The sequence below is a fragment of the Tachyglossus aculeatus genome, chromosome 2, assembly GCF_015852505.1.
Source record: "Tachyglossus aculeatus isolate mTacAcu1 chromosome 2, mTacAcu1.pri, whole genome shotgun sequence".
NCBI lineage: Eukaryota > Metazoa > Chordata > Mammalia > Monotremata > Tachyglossidae > Tachyglossus > Tachyglossus aculeatus.
The window spans coordinates 78,993,673-79,019,380 of record NC_052067.1 but is presented as its reverse complement, the minus strand read 5'-3'; the positions used below and the strand labels follow the sequence as shown (position 1 = coordinate 79,019,380).

Sequence of the window (25,708 nt, the reverse complement as noted above, 5' to 3'; positions counted from 1 at the left end):
TCAGGCACGATATAAGAAAGCTGTTTTTCTTTTCTCAAACAGCTGAGAATTGGACCTAGTCCTTGGAAGGGTTTGCTGAGCCCTGCAGGAATACTGCTGCCAAAGAGAAATAGATGTGGCAGTCAAAGACTACTTCTTACTTGAACTTAGCAGGACATATAATTACCACAGATGTGACACACTGTGAACTTGCAAGAGAATAATATCCTGACTCTTGGGAAAAGAAGAGCAAGGCAGTAATCATTCATAAGCACCAGACCATTTTTTCCCCTTTGTGGAATGAAAAGGAAATGCTTGCTTTAATGACATGCTTCATCTCAATTAATATTAATTGATGACGCTCCTATCAGCCTGTTTCTGGACTCTGCACATCATAATTCTTTACTTCCACAAATTCCTTTCTCTACTTAGCCTGGACCTTATGATTTTTCTCTCTTCAAAGTCCTTGCATCCCTTATTACAGCAGTCCTACCTAAAGAAGCAACATGGCCTAGTGGACAAAGCACAAGCCTGAAAGCCAGAAGACCTGGGCTCTAACCCTAGCTCCACCATTTGCCCGCTGTGTGACCTTGGGGAAGTCACTTAACTTCTCCATGCATCAGTTTCCTCAACTACAAAATGGAGATTAAATACCTGTTCTCCCTCCTACTTAAGACTGTGAGTCCCATATGGTACAGGGACTGTATTCGGCCTGATTAACTTGTACCTACCCCAACATCTGACCCGTATAAGCACTTAAATACCATTCCAAAGAAAAGAGAAAAAGAAAAAGGAATGTCGTAAGCCCCACTGACCTTCCCTGAATGTTGCTATGGGAAGATCGGGGGGCACTGATGGTATAGATGGAAGAAGAGTCCTCCTGCTCAGCCTGATCCAGCCGAACTCCAGTAGTATGGACCCAACATACCCAACCCAAAATATGATCAGGTCCAAACTCGTGACTGGGAGAAAGGAGGGGAGTGAGAGAAACGCCAAGCTTGTGCATGCAGTAGAACACACACGAGTGACCTCAAGGATGGCTGGGAAGTCTCACACACACACACACACGTTATTCTTAGTTCATGTATAACGGCATGCATCATCAAACTTGCCAGGAATCCCTAGTGTCTGATCCCTCTGGTCTGAGGATTCTTTGTGCAAAAACACTCTGGGCATGTTACTCCCCTCCTCAAAAATCTCCAGTGGCTATCAATCAACCTACACATCAGGCAAAAACTCCTCACCCTGGGCTTCAAGGCTCTCCATCACCTCGCCCCCTCCTACCTCACCTCCCTTCTCTCCTTCTACAGCCCAGCCCGCACCCTCCGCTCCTCTGCCACTAATCTCCTCACCGGGCCTCGTTCTCGCCTGTCCCACCATCGACCCCCGGCCCACGTCATCCCCCTGGCCTGGAATGCCCTCCCACCGCACATCCGCCAAGCTAGCTCTCTTCCTCCCTTCAAAGCCCTACTGAGAGCTCACCTCCTCCAGGAGGCCTTCCCAGACTGAGCTCCTTCCTTCCTCTCCCCCTCGTCCCCCTCCCCATCCCGCCCATAACTCCTTCCCCTCCCCACAGCACCTGTATATATGTTTGCATGCATTTATTACTCTATTTATTTTATTTGTACATATTTATTCTATTTATTTTATTTTGTTCATATGTTTTGTTTTGTTCTCTGTCTTCCCCTTCTAGACTGTGAGCCCACTCTTGGGTAGGGACCGTCTCTATATGTTGCCAACTTGTACTTCCCAAGTGCTTAGTACAGTGCTCTGCACACAGTAAGTGCTCAATAAATGATTGAATGAATGAATGAATGAATGAATGAGGAGGAGGCCTAAATGCAGGGAGTGATAGAAGGAGGGGAGAGAAGGGTTGAGGGGAAGACATTTAAGTCTGATCCAACATTCTGTAGACCAGCCTGGTCTGAAGGCAAGGCCAATATCTTGTGAGCCAGAGTCCACCCAGGGCTGCAATACCTGATATCCCACAGGATTTAGTTATTTCAAAGACGATGTACCCAGGAAGGTTACAAGTTATTTAAGATATACCAGCAAAGAAACAGCAACTGGTACCATTACCTTTAGCCCATGGTAGCCAAGGTACATCCTGGACAGACCTGGGTCTCTTAGGTAATCACCGTAAGGAGCAATACTCTTGTGGCCTAGCTGAAAACTTAAAGCTCTCAAACTACGATCAAGATCTCCAATTTGTCCATTACTTAACTAAAAGAAAATGAAGGCTAGAGAGAAACTACCTGATGAATTTTGGAAACAGAGAGATTTGGGATCATTTAGAAGGTTTTCTACAGTGACAAGACCACCTTATGCATATACACTCAGTTCTGTTTCACTTCGTGTTTTTACTGCACATTTTGGCTAGAATGTTGTTGGACAATTAAGGGACGATGCTCTGACAATATGAGCCAGTTCAGATATGGCAAAGCAGAGTGCTAGAAGAAACTGCGTTGCACAGCACACGTGCCCGTGCATGTGGCATATGAAAGGAGTACTACAGCGTGGGTTTTTCTTAAAATGGGTTTTGCGAGAACACAACCCCCACATTATAGGAGAACATGGTGTGTGTTTGGAAAAAAAAAAAAACCGTATCTTAAAATCAAAATTAGTCAAGTAGGAATAGGGGCAATGTGGTGACTGAGAAACAGTTACTCAGAATGCATAATCCAATGGATTATGGGAAGTAGCACTGCCTAGTGGAAGGAGCGTGGGCCTGGGAATCAAAGGCCCTGGGTTCTAATTCTGGCTCTGTCACCTGCCTGCTATGACTTTGAATAAGTCACCTAGCTTCTCTGTGTCTGTTTCTTCTTCTGCAAAATGGAGATTCAATACCTGCTCTCCATCCTATTTACTCTCTGGGCCCAGGTGGGACCTGATTATCCTGTATCTACTCCAGCACTTAGTACAATGCTTGTCACATAGTAAGTGCTTAAATACCACAGTTATTAACAGAGTGATTGTGCAATGGCAAGAACCTGCCTGCTGGTTTAATGCATTAGTACTATAAAGAAATAAAAGCTAAATAACACAAAGAAAATCAGAGGCCTGATAAATACAAACAAAGCCTGCGATGAGATTCTTGGAACTGGAATACTGGCCCTTTTATTATTAATAATAGAAAGGAATGATAAAAAGTATTCATGAGGGGGTAACACACACTCTAAGGTGACACTAAGATAATGAGACTTATGTGGACGGTAATCTTAGGATCCAGGAAGTAGAGAGTTGAGCCCAAAGTGCTTTGCTACAACGGTTTAGTGCCCATATTTGCCTAGTGAAGAGCTATTAAGAAAATTCTGCACCTCTCATAAGCTAGTAGAATTTTCCATTTCACTGTTATGCCAATATTGAGCAGGAAGATGGGTAAAACTAGATCTAATGCCAGTGCTTTAAGGAATCTCCAGTCAAACCACAGGACCAATGCCCTACCTCCAGGGAACTGCTCCATTACTAATTGGCAAGTTTTGGTCAATCTGCAACCTTTGAAGATGTACTTTGTGGGGTTTGCCTGTACCCACAAAAGCATGAAGAAAACTGGGTTGCAGAACAAGAGTTGGTTGCAAGAGCTAGAAGAAACCATACTACAGTCCTAGAAAATTAATGAGAATTAATTAATGAATGATTACATAATTAAGAGTCCATCTTTGGGCATGGACAGAAAACTGAAATTAGAATCCATCCAAAGAAAGAAGACAGGAGTGAAAAACACAAACATTGGCAGTTCGGGATAATGGAAAAAAATGCAGAAATGGAGGAGTGGAGAAAAGTAAATAGAAAATGACAGAACATGAAGAGGAAAAAAAACCTGGGAATCTACATTTAAGGCCTGTTTCTCTACTGCTGCTTTGAGCAGTTGCAGTGGAATATAAGGTAGTATCAGTTTTAAGGTAAATCACTTTGGCTGTAATATCTCAAACAATCTAAAACCAATCAGGTTGCCTGGTGAATGCCAATTTCTTGTCTGAAATGGACATTTTCATTTTCATTTAAGGCCCTGCTGAGAGCTCACCTCCTCCAGGAGGCCTTCCCAGACTGAGCCCCTTCCTTCCTCTCCCCCTCGACCCCCCTCCATCCCCCCTTCTTACCTCCTTCCCTTCCCCACAGCACCTGTATATATGTATATATGTATGTACATATTTATTACTCTATTTATTTTATTTGTACATATCTATTCTATTCATTTTATTTTGTTAGTATATTTGGTTTTGTTCTCTGTCTCCCCCTTTTAGACTGTGAGCCCACTGTTGGGTAGGGACTGTCTCTATATGTTGCCAATTTGTACTTCCCAAGTGCTTAGTACAGTGCTCTGCACATAGTAAGCCTCAATAAATACGATTGATGATGATGATGATGACATTTTCTTCATTAAAATTCCATTAGTAAATGAAAGTTTCCATCCAGCATGAAAAGGGCACCTGTGAAGTGTGGAAAAAAAAAATCCAAGGAGATTCTGCTCGTTCTCTAGACTGAAAGTATTTTGTGGGCAGGGACTGTGTCTACCAATTGTGATCTATTATGCTCTCCCAAGCGCTCAGAATGGTGCTCTGCATGCACACATAGTAAGCACACTCAATAAAAATGACCAATCGACATACCTGCAGAGGCTTTTGACCCCAGTACATCATTTACAAGGAAGCTCTCATGCCGCCGCCCCAACCTCCCGCCCGACAGCGCCAAAAATCAATAAAATGATCTACCCGGGATCGTTGGGCTAGTTGAAACCTCTGCAGTGGGGGGCCCAGCCCTTTGGCATGTCAAGAGGCTATCAGACTGTATTGATTTCATGAGCACTGGCCAATGCGATTAGTCTAGTCATGACAAGCGGTGAAGAGCGATGGAATACAGTTCTGATCAGCCATACCTAGCTCCTTCTGAATGCTGTCAGGGATTCCTGTAATAGTCTTTCTCCTTTTGACTTTCTTCGGCCGTCTTACCACAGTGTCTGTGTAAATTAGAGACCGCCGAAGGCTGGCCTGGCGATCGAAATTCTCCCCTAATGTAGAGTGGTGGAACAAGCAAAGCAACATTACTGTCAAGCGACGCTGACATCATGCACTTTCTTCCAATAGCTTGTGGAAATGAAAAAAGGCATTAATCATGATGTTAGCTTAGTCACATGGTAAGAATGTATGCTGAAGAGAAAAAAAAGGAAATGCTGTACATCATCACTACAAGGCTTGTACATTGGGTTTTTTTTTTTATTAGGAAGAATCATTTTCTAGTAAAAGGAGTTCCTCTGGCTCCATTTTATAGGATGTCTCTCTTCTATGTCCATTTTTGGGAGAAGAGGGCAGGAGCAAAATTCTATTGCACACTTGAAATAAAGGTATTGGGCAGGAGTTACTGAATTGCCATAAAAAACTTCCCTAGGCCATGTAACTGACCCTTAAAGACCTCCCTCCCACATCCCTATTCTCTTTCAATTAAGATGACAGATAATGGGGTTTGGCAAGGAGCATTTCTGGAATAGGGAACCCCCCCCCCCCCCAACCTCTACCCCACCACCATATGAACAACACAAAGCCTTGTAATGATGACACACAATACCATGAGGAAGCCCAGCAGCATTGCCATAGTTAAGGCTAAGCAGCTTTCTTTCTGAACTCTTTTAATTTATTGACATCACAAAAAAATTAAGCCTGCCAGTAGTAACTTTGCAAAATTTTACTCAAAAGCTTAATTTTTTGAGCTTAATGAACTTGCGACACAATAAAATAGAAAGGTTTGGTTATATCAGACATGCACTCAATGATCTTTCTTCAACCAATATCAATTCTTAAAAAGGAATATTTCACCAAAATTTTTCATTTTTTTTTTTAGAAAAAGGGCCAAATTACTTTCCTTGGAAATGACCCTAGCCATACAAGTATGATTTGTCATCCTTCTGCTGTCCCCATTATAGAAAAATTAAAGAATCCCCCAGTTTCAATGGACAGGAACATCCCAAATATTTAGTTAGGATATTGTTTCAATTGCTAAAAAACTGCCACTGCTCTAATCAACACCAGGAATGGTGATACTATGTGGCACATCACAACAAATTTACTGAAGAATATTCTTGCAGGTACAGTGCATTATCAATGAATTTAATCTTAATAGACTGAACGCTCCTTGAAGGCAGGAAACATGTCTACCAACTCTGTTGTAATGTATTGTCCCAAGCGCTTAGTACAGTGTTCTGCACACAATAAAAGCACTCAACAAATATGACTGATTGGTTGACTGAAAGCAGGGATATAGTAAAAGAGTTATGAGACCCAAAAGCCACAAGATTCTAGGGGCACCAAACCAACTTGTACCTAACGTGGAATGGGTCACCATCATGTTAATAGCCCAAAGACAAGCTGAGATCTCATAAAACATGGAGCAGGGAGTCAGAGCCATCTGATGTTATTGATCTTATTGTTTTGTTTTATTGTCTGTCTCCCCCTTCTAGACTGTGAGCCCACTGTTAGGTAGGGATTGTCTCTGTTGCCGAATTGTACTTTTCAAGCGCTTAGTCCAGTGCTCTGCACACAGTAAGCACTCAATAAATATGACTGACTGAATGAATGAATGAATGAACGACCCCTACAGTCATAACCAGAATTTCTTCCAAAACACAGAGATGTAAAGAACTTGAAAGAATGTTAATGGAAAATTGTATTTCTTCCTTTGCTGTTTTTCTCTTAAAAAAAGAAAAGATTAAACACCACCAATAGTGCCAACAAGATTAAAAAGCAAAAGAAACTAGAACCTGAGGTAATCCTAGATTTTGTACTACAGCTGCGTTCCACACCACTGTCGCTTGGCTGAAACTTAGATCTGGCAATATATGAGACAGCACTGATTTCACACCTCATTTTACTAGTATTCCTTGGCACAATGGATCAAAACAAGAGAAAGAATCAGTGATCATTGTCCCCAGCTAGGAGTATTCTAAGCTGGCTCAAAATTTATTTATTAGTTCATGATTGTCCCCATCCTAATCCTTCCGCTCCGACATGTATAATTCATTTGCTTCCTACTTCCTTATGCCTTGTTTTATTCTAGTTTGGCTCTCAACTCCATTGCCGTTCGACGTGTCCCTTCCAGCTGAGAAGGCTTACACTATGTGCCCTGCAGTTCCTAACCTTTGAGTAGCAGTAGAATGGCACTGAAAAGGCTTATCTCATATTCCACCACTTAAACACAAGCCCATAAGCACACACAAAACACACAGCATGTTCTGGAACATACTGAGCCCCATCTGGTTCAAGACCCAGGAGACCCAATCTACTCTTAACCCTGGGCATCTATTTGGCAGCTTGCTGTGCTAATGTAACACCCTGGGCCCTCCAGGCCAGGCATCAGATTTGTGATTATAGATTTAGTTGCAATCTGTCCTACAGGGAAAAAAAAAAAAAAATCAAATTTCAGGGTCACTGCCACTTGCTCCCTAGACCTATGAAAGGTCACAGAACCATTATTAATGCCCAGACGCTGCATTTTAAGTTCCTTAAAGCCCTTTTTCTAAGGCTAGCATTTGAATTCAATGGCACTGTCACTCAGCCCTCAAAATGAAGACCAGAAAGCAAAAGGAACCAGGCCCTTGTGACTGACTAAAATGTTTTGTTATTTAAAAAACAAAAAACAAACAAAAAAACCCCTTAGGGTCAATTAAAAATAAGCCTATCATGTACAATATATAAAATTCAATTTCAAGGCAAGTTGGAATTCTAGGTCTCTAGGGGCTAGCAGGAAAATGGCAGAATGAAAGTGTTTCCTGTTTAACATCTGTTGCATAGGGGCTATGATTAATTTTAAAGGGAAAGAAACCAGGGTAGATTAATAGATTAGTTCTGCTATATGGACAGTGTATTTACACTTGAATACATTTAAACGATGAAAAACAAAGAATATTAAGCATAAAAATCCAAATGATTCAATCTGTGTTTCTACTAATAAAAAATGAACACTATGTTCAATTTTTAACTTCTTTGACAGTTCTTATTAAATGCATACAAGAGGAGCACACATCTTAGAAAGCAGAAGTAGAGCTGAAGAGGTAGCCCATAAAGTATTAAATTATTTGGTTTTATTCCCTTTTGAAAGCGGAACAGTAAAGCCAAATATGAAAAGCCTGAATTTATTTATAAAAATACATACTGCATAATTCTGTGTTTCTACTATGGCAACCTGTAAACCCTGTTCAAACTTTTTATGGCAGATGATTCTTTGTTTCTATGCGACTGTAATCTTAATTTACTATCCTTACAATGCAGGTCTCATTAAAATGCCAGATGACCTGGTCTGCCAGAGGAGCACTGTGTTACCATTTTCTCATCATACATTCATTTCTGGTATATCTGCATTTCATTATCTTTTCTTGACTAAATTTATGTTCCGGAGTGTTAAATTATAAATTGTGATATTAAAGCTAGTAACATTTATAAAAGATTAATTAACTACTAGGCACCATGTGATAAAGAATAATCAATGGTATTAGTTATGAATAGAGCAGATTAAAATTTTATTCAATAGGTATAAGTCTGTAACCTCTCTCTCTCTCTTTATATATATATACTATATGCTAGTAATCACATAATGCTTAAATAATGCTAACACAGAATTCCTGGTTTTGGTTTTTTTTTGGAGATTTTTAAATGTAGTCTTTAACAATCTTCCTGACAATTAATAAAAATACACTAGGATGAAAATTTGTATTATGCTTTTCCACAATTTCCTCTGTTTGGGAAAGAGGCACTTAAAGGAAGAGAAAAACAAGAGCCTAAGGGAACATGGTACTGGGGCACAGGAGAGGGGTTTTCAATTTTGGTAGAAAATCCATTCCTGCCTCCTGCCTTATTTTTTCAAGTCCTGAGTTGGTGGGCTCTTCCAATTCCTATGGATAACAGGGAGCATGAATTACCTAAATTATAAACAAAGTAGTAAGGCAAAGCGAGGACTGGGATCCCTATCTTTCAACTCCACTGTACTGTAATAAGACTCTCCCAAGCATTTAGTACAATGAGTGGATCTGAAAACACTCAATAAATACCACTGATTGATGGTCTCTTGATTTCCCAGAACTGGATTACCAATTTTCCCTGCCTCTCCTTCTGTTCCTCCTCCTCCCAACTGGTGGGACTTTTTTTTACTTGTTTTTCATCCCAAAAGGTACATATAACTCATTAGGTGTAATACTAATAAACAAGTTGAAAGAAGGCAACACAGATCTCTCACACCAGTCTTTCAGAGATTTCCAAAGCCTGATGAATATGTTCTCTACCCTTTTTGAATTGAGTGAACAGATGGACAGAATCCAACAACTATGGTTCATTTCCCAAAATAATTCCTAACTTTCACCTGCTTAAGATTACACATGGCTGCTAAGGTAGCCTGCCTTCCCTCCGAGGGTGAAAACTCAAAAACCATCAGTTATTTTTATCACCAATTTTCACTGAAGGCAATAGTTCCAACAGCAGGCCTATTGCTCTTTACCATCAGCCTTCACTTGTCTTCCCTGAAATGAATTCTTGGTTGTTTTAAATATCTTTGAGTATTCCTTTCCTTAAGGCCCAGGTTGTGGACCACAAGATGTTATACTGTACTTGATTGTCTATACATCAGAATTGTATGCAAAACCATTCATTTCCAGAAGGGAAAAATATATCAAAATTACAAAAGGAACTGCATTCCCTGCTTCTGCCCGGACCCACACCCTTGTCTGAAATGCAGAGCATACCAGTTACGTTAATGGGAACTACATCCATCTGGATTGTTTGGGCTTGTTGTCGCATCTTCTCCTCTGGTGTTGGTAGTGGGAGGGGCTTGATCCAATTTGTGTGGGTGTTAATATCGGGACAATCACTTGAGGTTGGTGTTCTAGGTCTCCTAACAAGAATAAGCTTTTCTTCTTCAGAAGAGACAGAACCCTAAAATAAAAAAAAACACACAGTAATGTGTAAATACAAGCATTTAAGAGGTTTGAAACAATGATCAGATTTTAAGTGGAGTATATGGAGTACAAGAAAAACCCAACACAAAAAACTCAACTATCCAAATATGCACTAGCCTCACAGGTAGCCCTCTAAATTTTCATGCCTATAAAATTGCTTAATGGCCTAAGGAGTATCAACTCCAACCCAGATTTATCAGAGGCATAATTTCAAATGTAATTCAACTAAGAACGTAAGAACTTTCTATCCTGAGTGAGCCAGCCCAGCAGTCTTCCCTAAACAAAAGGCAACAGAAGGCTTGGAGGGGCACGTGAAGGTTGGCCTCTTTAATGCCCATCTTAATGTTTACAGATGTGCTAGCCAACACAGCTAAATTTCCCCTACCGAGCGTCCACATCCTAAAATCAGTGGTCTGTGGGTTGCCTTTTCTATTTTAAATAATGGCTTTTACTTGCCCATTGCTGGATCTTTTATCAACTTCTGGACCAGTGCAAATAAGCCTGGTTACTATGGTACATATAATTATGAATAGATCATTTGTGTTTTTCTGACTATAGCAACAGGTTTTGGAACAAAGAGTGTAAAAAGTATGTATTTAACCACATCTAAGTGATGAATGTTTTACTGTGAACCTCACCGGAAACTGAAAGCACGGCTATGTCATCTAAAAAGCTCACAAACAGAAAGCTTGTTCTGGCAGGTAGTGTGTGCAGATAACCCAAATGCAGTATAGCAGTTTTGGGCAATAGCACGGAAAACACAACAAACACATACATTTTGAGATTTAGCATGCCAGAAGTGGCAAAAAAAGTGGTTAGCCACGTGAAAGCCCATCAAATATGTAGAGGGCTTTCCAGTCACCTGAAATTGATTTCTTTCTATTTTAATAATTTCACTCATTTACTCACACAACTACAATACCATGTGTTTGAAAAAGGCAGCAATGCAATTAATTAAAAGGGCTAATTAAAGAAGCACGAGTGGAGGTGAGAGCCATAAAACCATAAAGACAGCATTACAATCAAATACTTTCATGGGAGGAAAATTTTAAGACTCATTAAATCCGGACCCATTATTTAATGCCCAGTTATTGCCAATTGGTGAGGATGAAGTACATTCTTATGCAAGAAATGAATCTGGGGCAGATCCTTTCCTCCAGTCGTATCAATTCATAGGTCAATTTTGACCAATGATCTAGTTCAATTGAAAAGCCCAATAATGGGTCGAAAGGGATAGAGAGTCATTCTTTATTGCCGTTCTAATTATTCTAAAGAACGTATTTTCTAATTCAAACTGAGTATCATTTCTTCAATACATTATACATATTTCTACTACACTTGTTCTGAAAGGTAGTTCTATTTGTAACAAAAAAAACTAAGCAAGGCACATTGATATCTTAGCACACAGACATGCTTGCACTGTTAAAAATTTCATCCGCTACTGTATACTCTTGAGCTCTAAATGTATTAGATCCATTCACGCTTGATGCCATTCTGATGACACTTTCAAAATATGGGTAAATGATTGGAAATTATGTCAGAAGCTACCCCTCAGAGAGGCACTTGCCTTTTTGTTTTTTGCTTCTTTTAATACCCCCCTACACACACACAGTCTCAGATAGGCCTAAATGAAAAATACCCTCTCACCCCCACCCAAAACCCAAAACAGTAAACACCAGCCAGAGCTAGAAATTTGTATGGTTAGGCTTGTTATCCAATTTGAACAAGCTAGTATGGGGAAAAAAAAAAACCAATTCCATTGAAAATGGCAAGTAACTCTGGAACATATACATTGGGCATTAGAATATTAAAGAAGCTACTTGTGTGATTTTTGAAAAAAATAAAAGCGTGTTACTAAGCTCACTGTTCTATTCTCCACAGCGGCTTCTGTCTCTTACTTGTCTGGGTGTCTTACCAGGGATTTATATGTGCAACACTAGTCTACCCTTTATATGTATTTCAATGCTGGTGATAAGTCCCTGTAACCTACTTTTCCTGATAGTGTCACAATGAAATGGTGCTGTGACCTAGACTTCAGTGGGTCATGAGGTAGTGACCAAGGACTTGTTCAAAATGACAAAACAAAGGTATTCCATTTTGTAAAGCTCCCCCTTCGCTTTCCAAAACAGTCCTTCACACAAACGTAATTGTTATAAACAGTAAGTGCTCAATAAATATGACTGAATGCATGAATCTACTAATGCCATGAATTACTAATGGAAAAATAAAAAGCCACATTAACATGACTTTCAGAATGATATTTATCTATTCATCGATCCTTTCCCTACTCTCTCATTCTTCATCCCGTGGACCTCCAAGGACATTGGTGTACAGTGAAATTCTCCAACAGCATCTTGGTTGTGAGGCCAAGCCTACTTTTATCAACTAAAATGAACATGTTTATTACTAAAATTGGCATCTTCCCATTTAATAGTATATTGCTTTAGGTTTTTACTGAAGTCTCTGAATAACGTTACAAGATTTCACAGGTATGGTTGTACTTTCGTAATAATTATATTAATATGAGGTATTTGTTAAACACTTATATGCCGATCACTGTACTAAGTGCTGGGAGAGGTACAAGATAATCAGGTCTCACAGTCTAAGCAAGAGAGAGAACAGGTATTCATTCCCCATTCTACAGATGAGGAAACTGAGGCCCAGGGAAGATAAGTGACTTGGCCAACGTCATACAGCAGGCAGATGGCATAGCCATGATTACCACCCAGGTCCTCTAACTCCCAATCTTGTGCTCTTTCCTCTAGGCCTTGCTGCTTACCAAGGCTGAAATACAGATGTCCAGTAGAAACAGGCTCTTTTTGAAATTCTTCATTCTCCTGCACTGCATGTGATATTTGGGTTTCATTCCAAGGAGAATGGATCCTATTTCAATTTAAGAGGCACTATTCTGTCTTCTACTCTAGGATGATTGGCAGGAATTTATTCCCTGTTCACAAGCTACATAATACTGAGCTGCATGGCAGTAGCATTTGTAGGATCTTAAACACCCACAAATAATTCTTGTTATTTATGATCTGGGCAGGCTTGGCAGAGGCCTGTTAACTGTTTAAATTCCTCTCCACAGCATCGGGTACACAGTTGTCCCCAAACACAGAAACACTCAAAAAGTATTATTACAATATTTTTACCAAATTTTCTGTCAATGAAACATCTCAACCCAGTCCATGTCAGTTGAAAGAGGTAACATTGTTTTCAGTTACCTGAACTGGGCCCTGTGGAGAGTTAAAGAGTAAATAGAAAATAAATTCCCTGTTCAGAAGGGGCTCACAGTCTAATGAAGAAAGACACTACATTGGCCCAAAATTATTTGCTTATTCTTACTTCCTTAAAACCGACAACTCTATAGCAGGATGATCTCTATACGTTCCCATTTACCTTTGAGCTGGTTAAAAAAATTCTCTCCTGCTTCAAAAAACAACAGTTTCTCCTCACCCACCTTCACCTTTAAAACCCTCCAATAAACAGGCTTTACTCAATGGGCAAAATGAGATATTTCTACCTTGCCATTTTCTTGAAATTGTTCAGTCATTCTCCAGGAAGCACAGCAAAGACAAAGGAGAAGAGGTGAGAAATTATCTGGGAAATGTGGACAGGGAATTGTGCCAAACCAGACTTTTCAGGCCCACAGATCCACTGCTTTTAAATTCACCCTTTGGTTCTACCATCAACAAATCCAAGAAATGCTATTTTAAACCCCCTTACTGACATAAACAAGTGATGACCCTATGATTTCTCAAGTATCCATTATCTAATTCAATCTATCACCAAATCCTGATGGTTTAATGGCTAAAACCTGCCCTCTCCTCTCCATCCAAAACTGCTACTACACTGATACTGCATCAGCCTCCTTGCTGACCTCCCTGCCTCCTGTCTTTCCCCACACCAGTCCATTATTCACTCAGCTGCCCAGATCATTTTTCTAAGAAACTAGTCAGTCTTCCCACTCCCCATGAACTTCCTCATGAACAGAAACTCCTTACTTGGTTTTAAAGCCAATCATCTCGCCCCTCCAATTACTCCAGCTTAATACTTTATTCCTCTAGGACCAGCTTGCTCACAGTGCCTTGATCTTGTCTCTCTCCATCAACGCCTTTCCCACATCCTCTTTCTGACTTGAAACTACCACTCTTCCCACTTTCAAAACGTTATTAAAATTAAAACTCTTCTAAGAGGCCTTCCCCAATCAAGCCCTCTTTTCCCTGACACCCTCTGCCTTCTGCGTCACCTCCATGTGCCCTCGGATCCGTACTCTTTGAACACTGGAAATTCACCCCACCTTTAGCACTTATGTACACATCCGTAATTTATTTATGAAAATGTCTCTCTCCCCCTCTAGTCTGGAAGCTTGTTGTTGGCAGGGAACATGTCTACCAACCGTGTTGTACTTAACTTTCCCAAGTGCTTTGTTCAGTGCTTTGCCAACAGTAAGCACTCAATAAATACCACTGATGATGATGACAAGGGCATCTCAGACCTTAGCTTCCCAAGTGCTTTGTTCCTCTTTTCTATACAGGAGGGAGTCTCCCCTTTCTTGATACCTTGGAAACTACATTTTAAATCACAACTTCAAAACATAAGAAAATAAGGCAACTGTGGTTTTGGGGTTTTTTTGTTGGTTTTTTGTTTTGTTTTGTTTTGTTTTATTTAACGGTATTTGTTAAGCACTTATTAGGTGCCAGGCACTGTACTAAGCGCTGGAGTAAATACAAGATAATCAGGTTGGGTACAGTCCATGTCCCACATGCTGCTCCCAGCTTTAAACTGCATTTTACAGATGAGGAAACTGAGGCACATAAATTTAAGTGATTAGCCCAAGGTCACACAGCAGACAAGTGGCAGAGGCAGAATTAGAACCCAGATCCTTCTGACTCCCAGCCCCGTGCTCTTTCCACTAAGCCTTGCTGCTTCTCCTGCTACACCACACTGCTATTCCTCCCCATACCATATTTTCTGCAACATCTGTGTGACTACATAAAGAATACATCCATGGATCCACCAAATGAAGCTTTGCATCTATTGGCCTGATACAAAGATTCACCTACTAATGCAATGAGTAAGTGTCTTAGTGAAATCATAATGGTGAGAATGAAAAGTCTGAGTATTCTGTTGGCTTTATTTAGCACTACTAAATAACCACCCCTCTTAAAAATTTAAGACCACTTTGGATTTCAATTCAATAAGTATCACATAAGAGCATATGTGCTCAAACCCTGAACTTTTTGCCACTTCTTCTCTCCACCCACTCCTATTATTCTCCTCCACTACCTTCATCTTTCTTCCTAATTTTCTCAGTTTCTGGGCTCCTGTCTACGGCAATGTGGCATTTGTCAGCATGGCTCAGTGGAAAGAGCACGGGATTTGGAGTCAGAGATCATGGGTTCAAATCCCGGCTCCACCAGTTGTCATCTGTGTGACTTTGGGCAAGTCACTTAACTTCTCTGTGCCTCAGTTACCTCATCTGTAAAATGGGGATTAAGACCGTGAGCCCCACATGGGCAACCTGATCACCTTGTAACCTCCCTAGCATTTAGAACAGTGCTTTGCACATCGTAAGCATTTAATAAATGCCATCATTATTATCATTATTATTATTATTTGTCAAAATCTGGGGGCTGTGTTCTCACACAGAGATTCTCCATAATTCACCAACAATTTCACTGGCCTTATTGTAAATCGACCCAACAAAATACTTGGAATGGAGAGAAGAGGGAAAAAAAACACTGGTCCTAACAACAATATAATGGAATTAGATGGCCAGATTAGTAGCTTTGCTTTTTTGTAATAGTATATGAATGATAGTGGGTGCATAAACTAAATTTCTATAAATAACATCAAGCCGCATGGGTGACAGACAGCTGGATGGAGGAGAGGTACCTGCATACTCCATGGGACCATGTATCTGCAGACGTTAATACAACACTGAGAGATGGAGCCCAACAGACTAGACTGTTGAGTAAGACCGAGAGAGAGAGGAGACAAAGAAAGAATGAAGAGCAAAAAGTGAACAAGAAAATGCACACAATACACATCTAAAAAGACAAACACGTAAAATAAACATTTTAAAGTCTGGGGTATTCAGAGTCATCATTAGCAACTGCACGGATATCACACATCTTCTGTATGGGGAACATTATGCTAGGCACTTGGGAAATATGAGAGAGAATCTCGATCTTCACCAAGTGAAAAAAAGGAATAAACTCCAGATTTTACCTTTAGTAATAATAATAATAATAATGGCATTTGTTAAGAGTTTGCTATGTGCATAGCACTGTTCTAAGCACTGGGGAGGATACAAGGAAATCAGGTTGTCCCACATGGGGTTCACAGTCTTCATTACCATTTTACAGACGAGGTAACTGAGGCACAGAGAAGTAACTTGCCCAAAGTCACACAGCTGACAATTGGCAGAGCTGAGATTTGAACCCATGACCTCTGACTCCCAAGCCCATGCTCTTTCCACTGAGGCACACTGCAGTGAAACCGTAGGAAATGGCTGGCTGGGTTAGAACAATGGTGCATCCAGCTCAACATTTTGGTTTTGAAAATGATACCAAAAAAAACCTGTGGAACAATGTGAAGGTTGCCATTCTGGATATTCATCCTTCGGATTAAGACTATACCTTTTAAAAATGCCTAATTTATCTCTAACAATTCGTCATGTCTCAATCTGTCTTGAATCTAATGACAGCTTTGCCCACGCAACCTCCACTGACACATTCAATGTGCTTTATTTCCTGCTCCCTCTACCCTAGACTGTAAGCTCATTGTGGGCAGGGAGCAAGTCTATCAACTCTATTATACTGTACTCTCCCAACCGCTTAGTACTGTGTTCTACACACAGTAAGAGTTCAATAAATACAACTGATTGATTGTGATGAAATTACATCCCCCTTGGTTCACCTTGAATCTCTGACCTCCAAATAGACACACACTGCTTTTGATAGAGGGGTAATCGATGAATTCATTAATAACACGCTCAGCTTTACAAATACTTCATCATTTTGTAAACTTCAATCACGTTCTATTATACACTTGGCCTTTTTAGACTGGAGTCCTAATGTTTATGATACTAAGGAAACTGCTCCATTTCCCTGATCATCTTGGTGGCTCTTACCTAAATGATTTCTATACCTGTTACAAGACTCCAATATTTTTCTTGCTTCTATTTTGTTATTCTTTCCATATGCATAAGAAAAAAATAAATGAAAGGGTATTTTCAAGGATTTATGCTTCACTAATTAGGTATATGAATCCATTACCTAAATACTTTTGTACATCAACTGGATCTGGAATCTCAATCATGTTCACTAATTTTTCCACATTTATGGGGAAGCAGACAAGCTTCCTAACAATAATAATAATAATAATGGTATTTATTATTAGTAATAATAAAAATAACTGCGGTATTTGTTAAGCACTTACAATGTGTCAAGCACTGCTCTAAGCGCTGGGGTAGATACAAGCTAATCAGGTTGGACACAGTCCCTGTCCCACAAGGGGCTCACAGTCTTAATCCCCATTTTACAAGTAAGGGAACTGAGGCACAGAGAAGTGAAGTGACTTGCCCAAGATCACACAGCAGACAAGTGGCAGAGTTGGAAATGGAACCCAGGTCCTTCTGATTCCCAGACCCATGTTCTTCTAATTGGAAGGTTAAATATAAGACTTTAACTGCATCACCTTGGCCTTCCAAAGTCCTCAAATCAGGTTTTCACGCCCAGTAACGATATTCTTTTGACACTACACCAGATTTATGCCAATTTTATGAAAAGGAGGAAATAAAATTAACTAACGTTTAGACGTCCTTATTGTTCTATTAACAGGACTAAAATAGGATCACGTTCCTTTCATCATATTAAATGCCTTCTTACTATATACGTTACTACAAAAATATTTAATTCTGATATTTTTGAAAAGTGGACCAACACACTAGCTCAGTTAAGCCTTTCCTTCTTTCATGCTAAGAAAATCAATGCCCAATTCAGAGCTTGCATGTGTCGATCCATCTGGCTCTGTAGTTTGAAAGGGATCAACTCAGCTCAGTTAACTATGCATTTACTATATTCATATCAGAGAGGTTTCCAACAGCACACTAAGTGCTATCTTGGAAAAATAATTTCATCATGACATTTAATACATTTGAATTTTAAAAGCTTCTGCAAGTTCAAGACTTTTTAAAAAAAAAAAAACTAATGAAATTCTGAAACAGGACAGAAGATTCCTGACTCAATTTACTATGGACAAAACCCTACTAAATTTTAAAATCTTAAAATCCTGTCATTTTAAGCAAGATGAGTTAATTGATGTGCTCAATCAAAGTCACTCAGAACTAACAGTAACCCTTCCATCTGCCCAAATATCTGCCTTGCTCTACACTGCTTTTGGGAAACCCATTAACAGAGCACTTTTGATGAAAAAAGTACTACCTCTCAGGGGAATGCATTAATTTTTACTTAAATATTTTGAATCCAAGGGAATTTTACAATTATCCATTCAACTGAAACTGCCGTTATTCATTTCACAGTAGCAAACCTGCTACAAACAGCGCACATACAAAACAAACTTGAAGATACATTAGCTGCACTGAGACCATATTTGTATTTTGTGGTTTTAGCTATGGTAATTTAAAATTTAGAATTCTGCCCAGCTAATAAAAAAGCTGAATATGAAACTGTGTTTACCAATAAATTTAGTTTGTTGATGTTGGTCATCTCTTTATAGAAATTACTTTGATAAAGCAGCCAAGATAAAACAAAGCGACTTAGAAAACATTTAAATTTGTTTCTACACCATGGGAAACTGGATGGTTTTTCAATCGTCAGAAGCATTACTTCCTTAGCTTCTCTTACCAAAGTAATTTCTCCTAAGGAGAAGGTAGAAGGCAAATAATTTTAGTCTATTTAGTAGGTAGAAAAATTAGAGTTCAAGTAAAAACCAGTCACAAGAGATGACAGAGACTTAGGAATTCCTCCCATGTATTAGGGATTTAAAATTTTTTTTAATTTATTAAGCATTTACATTGTGCCAGGCACTGTGCTAAGCATTGGGGTAGATATAAGACAATCGGAATGGGCACGATCCATGTCCTGCGTGGGTCTCACAGTCTTAATTCCCGTTTTACAGATAAGGTAACAGGCATAAAGAGGTTTAGGTGACTCGCCCAAGGTCACACAGCAGCAAAGTGGCCGAGACAGAATTAGAACTCAGGTCCTCTGATTCCCAGCCCCGTGCTCTTTCCACTACACCACACTGCTTCTTGTGGTTCTGCCGTGGTTCAATTTCTACAGACACAAGAGTCAGAGTTTGTGGCTAACGTTAAAGCCTGATGGAATTTCCCTCCCAAACCTTGTCCTCTCCCTAACTTTCCCATCTCTGTTGACGGCACTACCATCCTTCCCGTCTCACAAGCCCGCAACCTCGGTGTCATCCTCGACTCCGCTCTCTCATTCACCCCTCACATCCAAGCCGTCACCAAAACCTGCCGGTCTCAGCTCCGCAACATTGCCAAGATCCGCCCTTTCCTCTCCATCCAAACTGCTACCCTGCTCATTCAAGCTCTCATCCTATCCCGTCTGGACTACTGCACTAGCCTTCTCTCTGATCTCCCATCCTCGTGTCTCTCTCCACTTCAATCCATACTTCATGCTGCTGCCCGGATTATCTTTGTCCAGAAACGCTCTGGACATATTACTCCCCTCCTCAAAAACCTCCAATGGCTACCGATCAATCTGCGCATCAAGCAGAAACTCCTCACCCTGGGCTTCAAGGCTGTCCATCACCTCGCCCCCTCCTACCTCACCTCCCTTCTCTCCTTCTACTGCCCAGCCCGCACCCTCCGCTCCTCCACCACTAATCTCCTCACTGTACCTCGCTCTCGCCTGTCCCGCCATCGACCCCCGGCCCACGTCATCCCCCGGGCCTGGAATGCCCTCCCTCTGCCCATCCGCCAAGCTAGCTCTCTTCCTCCCTTCAAGGCCCTGCTGAGAGCTCACCTCCTCCAGGAGGCCTTCCCAGACTGAGCCCCTTCTTTCCTCTCTCCTCGTCCCCCTCTCCATCCCCCCGTCTTACCTCCTTCCCTTCCCCACAGCACCTGTATATATGTATATATGGTTGTACATATTTATTACTCTATTTATTTATTTATTTATTTATTTTACTTGTACATTTCTATCCTACTTATTTTATTTTGTTGGTATGTTTGGTTCTGTTCTCTGTCTCCCCCTTTTAGACTGTGAGCCCACTGTTGGGTAGGGACTGTCTCTATGTGATGCCAATTTGTACTTCCCAAGCGCTTAGTACAGTGCTCTGCACATAGTAAGCGCTCAATAAATACGATTGATTGATTGATTGATTGAATTATTTGTTGTAATTAAGCAATTAGTTAGGGCTCTAGGATGTGTAGTCAGTGGTAGATTTCCTACTCAACTCTCCCTCTGTGACCTAATCAAATACAACAGGTGCATGCACTAGGGCTTGAGGACCAAGCTGTGTATAAGCGCTTAGTACAGTGCTCTGCACATGGTAAGCACTCAATAAATACGACTGAATGAATGAGTTGATTCATTCAGTCGTATTTATTGAACACTTACCATTTGCAGAGCACTGCACTAAGCATTCGAATGTCTACCAACTCTGCTATACTGTATTATTTCAAGTGCGTAGTACAGTGCTCTGAGACAGTAAAAGCTCAATAAATACCACTGACTGACTGAAGGCCGGGAGCTCTCATCTTCATTATGTGATTATGGTGGAATTGGGGCCAGAACCAGATCTCACTGACACGATCCATTATCACCCCATCCAGACCCACTGCATTAAAAGCTATTAAAGGACAATCCAGCCACACAGTCCTTTTTTGGGGTTGTTTAAACGTACACCCATTACCATGACTGGGAAAAATTTTTGTTTGTTTCACAATATGCAAAATTAAAAGGTCAGGAGATAGATATAATGGGTTATGGCCTTTGATGAATTAAAACTAAATCTATTAGAAAAAGATTCAAACTATGATAGGGGACTGATGCCTCCATTTCTTTGTCTTTTGACATCTGAAAGATGGCCTACTTTGGCCCAATTAATCTCATAGTACAGGGTTAGTTGTCTCACAGTTGGCAGCCCCTAATGGTACTTTCTAGTAGGTTACTGTTGCAACACTGTGTACACACTGTACAATGGACTAAATATCCCGCTAAAGTTTTGAAAGAGGTAAAGTTCTGCCCAAAATGTCAACTTATTGCTGGGGAGAACACTTACCTCTCATTTGTCTTGATCGGGAAAAAAAAAACCTAAATTCTTGGCATCAATGATCGTTTTGGGGGTTTTACTTTATTATAGTTATAACATAACCTTGATTATATATTTCATAAGTCCCAGAGCTATTTTAAAATTATACCTAAACCACACCACCAGCCTTCATTTGTTTCAGTAATTGCTAAATGGTAAGCTAGATCACTACTGAAAACAAGCATGAGTAAGCCACAGAAAGAAAGAGAAACACTGAAAGACTAATCAATATCAACTAAGTCTTTCATCTCTACTTTGCAGATGAAAAGAGAGACATTCTGCAGGAAAACTCAGTAACTACTCACTCACCGCAGTTTAATGATTGAAGGAAAACTCCCTGGCAGTTCCCTTGAGAGGGCACTCCTGGAAGTTTTCTTATAATTGCCCTGAGACTAGAATCACAATGCTATCTGGGAACAAGGATGCTACTTGTCACTGGATCAGCAGGGCTGGCCCAGGAGCAGCATGGCCTAGTTGATCAGAAGGATGTTTTGTTTTGTTTGTCTCCCCCTTCTAGACTGTGAGCCCGCTGCTGGATAGGGACCGTCTCTATATGTCGCCAACTTGTACTTCCCAAGAGCTTAGTACAGTGCTCTGCACACAGTAAGTGCTCAATAAATACGACTGAATGAATGAATGAATGAAGGAAGGAACTGGGTTCTGATTGTGGCTCTGCCACTCGTCTGTTGAGGGACCCTGGGTGAGTCAGTTAACTTCTCTGTGGCTCGGTTCCCTCATCTATAAAATGGGGACTAAGACTGTGAGCCCATGTGGGACAGGGACTGTGTCCAACCTGATAAGCTTGTACACCAGCACTTAGTACAGTGCCTAGCAACTGGAAGAACTTAACAGCTCTCTTCCTCCCTTCAAGGCCCTGCTGAGAGCTCACCTCCTCCAGGAGGCTTTCCCAGACTGAGCCCCTTCCTTCCTCTCCCCCGCGTCCCCCTCTCCATCCCCCCCAACTTACCTTCTTCCCTTCCCCACAGCACCTGTATATATGTTTGTACATATTTATTACTCTATTTATTTATTTATGTATTTATTTATTTTGTACATATCTATTCTATTTATTTTATTTTGTTAGTATGTTTGGTTTTGTTCTCTGTCTCCTCCTTTTAGACTGTGAGCCCACTGTTGGGTAAGGACTGTCTCTATATGTTGCCAATTTGTACTTCCCAAGCACTTAGTACAGTGCTCTGCACATAGTAAGTGCTCAATAAATACGATTGATGATGATGATGATGATGATATCAATAAAAAATTAATAAATCTGCCCTTACAACAGCCCAACTCAGTCCTTCGGTCATACTGATGCTGATAAGGGAGTAGGATGGGGAAAGTGAACAAGTGCATCCAGCCTCATATCCTCCAGCGGCTTACTGTACTTTCTATCCTTAAATATTAGCCCTTCAATGGACTTCTCACAGTATCTCAGGCCAGCAACATGGGATCTTGGGCAGTCATAGACAGCCCTACCAACTGGAGAGAAAGGTGAGCACTGCTGCTTTGGTTTTCCCGGCACCAGACACGCTGAAGGCCCAGGCAGGGGGAGAATCTCAAGTGCACAAGTCTGCCTTCTTCAGAGGTGCCAGCCTGGCACTCGCCGGCATTAGAAGACTCCAGGAGGAACCACCTTCCCATTTCTCTAAAAAAGAAGGACTGTCTGGGGCCTCCAGTCACTGGGGTGTCACTGCCTGGGACACTGCTTAAAAAGCAGTGTGGCTTAGTGGAAAGAGCATGAGACTGGGAGTCAGAAGACCTGGGTTCTAATCCTGGCCTAGTCACTTCTCTGGCTGTGTGATTTTGGGCAAGTCACTTCACTTCTCTGTGCCTCAGCTACCTCATCTGTAAAATGGGAATTAAAACTGTGAGCCCCATGTGGGACAGGGACTGTGTCCAACCCCAATCTTATATCTACCCCAGCACTTAGTCCAGAGCCTGCCACATATAAGCACTTAACAAATGCCACAATTATTATTGTTATTGGGACAGGGCTATCACACTGCTTGGGGGGAGGAAAAATAGCTGGAGCTCATGCTAATCTCCCTTTCCCACCCTCCCACGAAGTTCCCACAATCGGCTTTGATCTGAAAATGGGCCAAGTTAGACAAAAGGAAACTGCTGAAAGACTCATTTGAGTGAGACAGACAGGGAAGTGGGGAGAGATGGAAAGAATGAGGTGTAGACCCTTGGAACAGTTTGGGTCTAGGAATCCAAGAGACCCCGATCCATGCCATTGTCTCCACTACTGGAGAGCGCAGAGCACCTCTTCCCGGGGAATGCCTAAGGGAGAGGAAGAACAGCTCCCTTCAGCATGAAATTAAAGGAAATGGCATGGTGGGGAGGGGCCGTATACTATAGGAAAGGGAACAAATCAGTAGGAGGAGAGGGGGGAAGAGGAGGATGGAAATGATGGCAAAAGAACAGAATGAAGTGAAACAGCATGAGGCAATGCATGGGAGAACAGAACACCAGATAAAGGAGAATTAAACAGGCATAAGACAAAAAAGAGGCATCAATAGAGGAAAAAAGCATGAGGTGAAAGATATTTTGGAGTGTACATGGTTTATAACTGAACAATAGAGGAGGAGTGGGAGAAAATGAAAAGGAACATAGACTGGGGAAGAGGTGTACAGGTTTGTGGGATGGAGAATAGGAACGTAGATATTCTGAATATTTCATTCTGAAATTGGCCCTTGCTCAATCACACTTATAGGCTTGGCTTAATTAAATGTCCCTGCTTTGCTTTAAGGAGTTTGTCTGACCCCATCAGTCACTATGAGGTTAATAACCCAGTTCCAAAAGAACTATCAGAAAGTAACCAATACCATTCCCTAACAACTCAGTTCTGCCATGGTGTTTTCACTACACATTTTATTATTAATAATAATAATGGTATTTGTTAAGTGCTTACTATGTGTCAAGCACTGTTCTAAGTGCTGAAGAGATGGAAATGTGGCACACTTTGGAAAAAGTGCCACAGCAGAATTTGGGTTTGGGCTTCTGATAACGTGTTCATTACGGTATAGCATGCAAGAAATGGCTGAGCCAGGCATGTGGCATCAGAGAAAGGGTGAGAGGCAGCATGGCATAATGGATAGAGCAGGGGCCTGGGGGTCAGAAGGTCATGAGTTCTAATCTCAAATCCACCATCTGTGTCTGCTGTGTGACTTTGGCAAGTCACTTCACTTCTCTGTGCCTCAATCACCTCATATATAAAACAGGGATTGAGACTGAGAGTCCCACAGGGGACAAAGACTTGGGCCCAACCAAATTTACTTGTGTCCACCGCATCATTTAATACATTGCCCAGCACAAAGTGCTAATAAATACCACAATTATTACTACCATGTAGGTTTTTATGCACCCCCCCCACATTATGGGAGAACTGGGTGGACTTAACACATTGTATTCATGGGGATTCTGTTTTTCCCCATTCATAAAGTGCTCAAAAGGAACATGGTAACTCTGACTTTGTGATCTCCTTTTAAGCCTTCACTTTCGGTTAGTTTGAGCCTTTACCTTCCGTTCGCTTCCTTCATCCTCCTCTTGGTAACTGCCACCTCCTGTGCTGGAAGGAGCTGAGAATGTTGGTCCCTGAGAGTAGTACTGAGAGCTCCGATAGCCATCCCGCCGTAGTTTGTCACATTCTGTAAGAGATTGGGGGTAGAGGAAAGAAATGGAAAAAAAAAAAATCAAAGGAAATTTTTGTTTCAATTATTACCGTTCCATTAATGATCTATAGGATATTTTTTCTACTGAGCACTTACTGTGTACAGAGTAGTGTACTGAGTGGTTGGGAGAGTACAGCACAAGATAATAGGTTAATGGCAATTTAAATTTTGCCTTTAAAAACTACAAAATTGTAACATTTGAACATAACATTCCATTGCCTGGGGATATGCCTTCCATTCAGAAGAGACTGCTGTTTATTTGCTGTTAGCTCCAACTCATAACATGTATTTCTAAATGATGATGGTATTTGTTAAGCGCTTACTAATGTTCTAAGCACTGGGGTAGACACAAGTTAATAAGGTTGGACATGGCCCCTGTCCCACATGGGGCTCACACTCTTAATCCCCATATTAAAAATAAGTTAACTGAGGCACGGAGAAATGAAGTGACTTGCCCCAAGTCACACAGCAGACAAATGGCAGAGCCAGCATTAAAACCCAAGTCAATCAATGGTATATATTTATTGAGCACGTTCTGTGCACTGTACTAAGTTCCTTCTGATTCCCAGGCCCTTGTTCTATCCACTATGCCATGCTGCTAATTATCCCTATGTAGTACTTGAAATAGCCGTAATTTAACTCCACAGAAAAAAGGTCTTCACATATGTTCTTGATATCTGGTATGTTCTAAAGCACATATGCTATTAATATAATGTGTATTTGCACAATGTTGTACTAGATGATACTTTATTTTTAATTTCATTAGACTCACATGACCAAAAATGAAATAGCAGGGGTCCAACCAAGATTCATCTAA

At 40.9% G+C, this 25,708-nt stretch overlaps 1 protein-coding gene across 3 annotated transcripts in view; it reads right to left on the bottom strand.

Moving 5' to 3' along the window:
- NHSL1 (NHS like 1) overlaps positions 1-25,708 on the bottom strand; it is a 187,064-nt gene that overhangs the window by 26,281 nt on the left and 135,075 nt on the right. For 2 of the 3 annotated variants that reach the window (XM_038760182.1, XM_038760197.1), the window contains exons 3-5: positions 24,740-24,867; positions 9,701-9,890; positions 4,856-4,987 (exon numbers count right to left, since the gene is read on the bottom strand). In XM_038760182.1, the coding sequence (XP_038616110.1) occupies positions 4,856-4,987; positions 9,701-9,890; positions 24,740-24,867 (450 nt within the window). The remainder of the gene's footprint in view (positions 1-4,855; positions 4,988-9,700; positions 9,891-24,739; positions 24,868-25,708) is intronic. The other variant, XM_038760189.1, reaches the window with a different exon arrangement.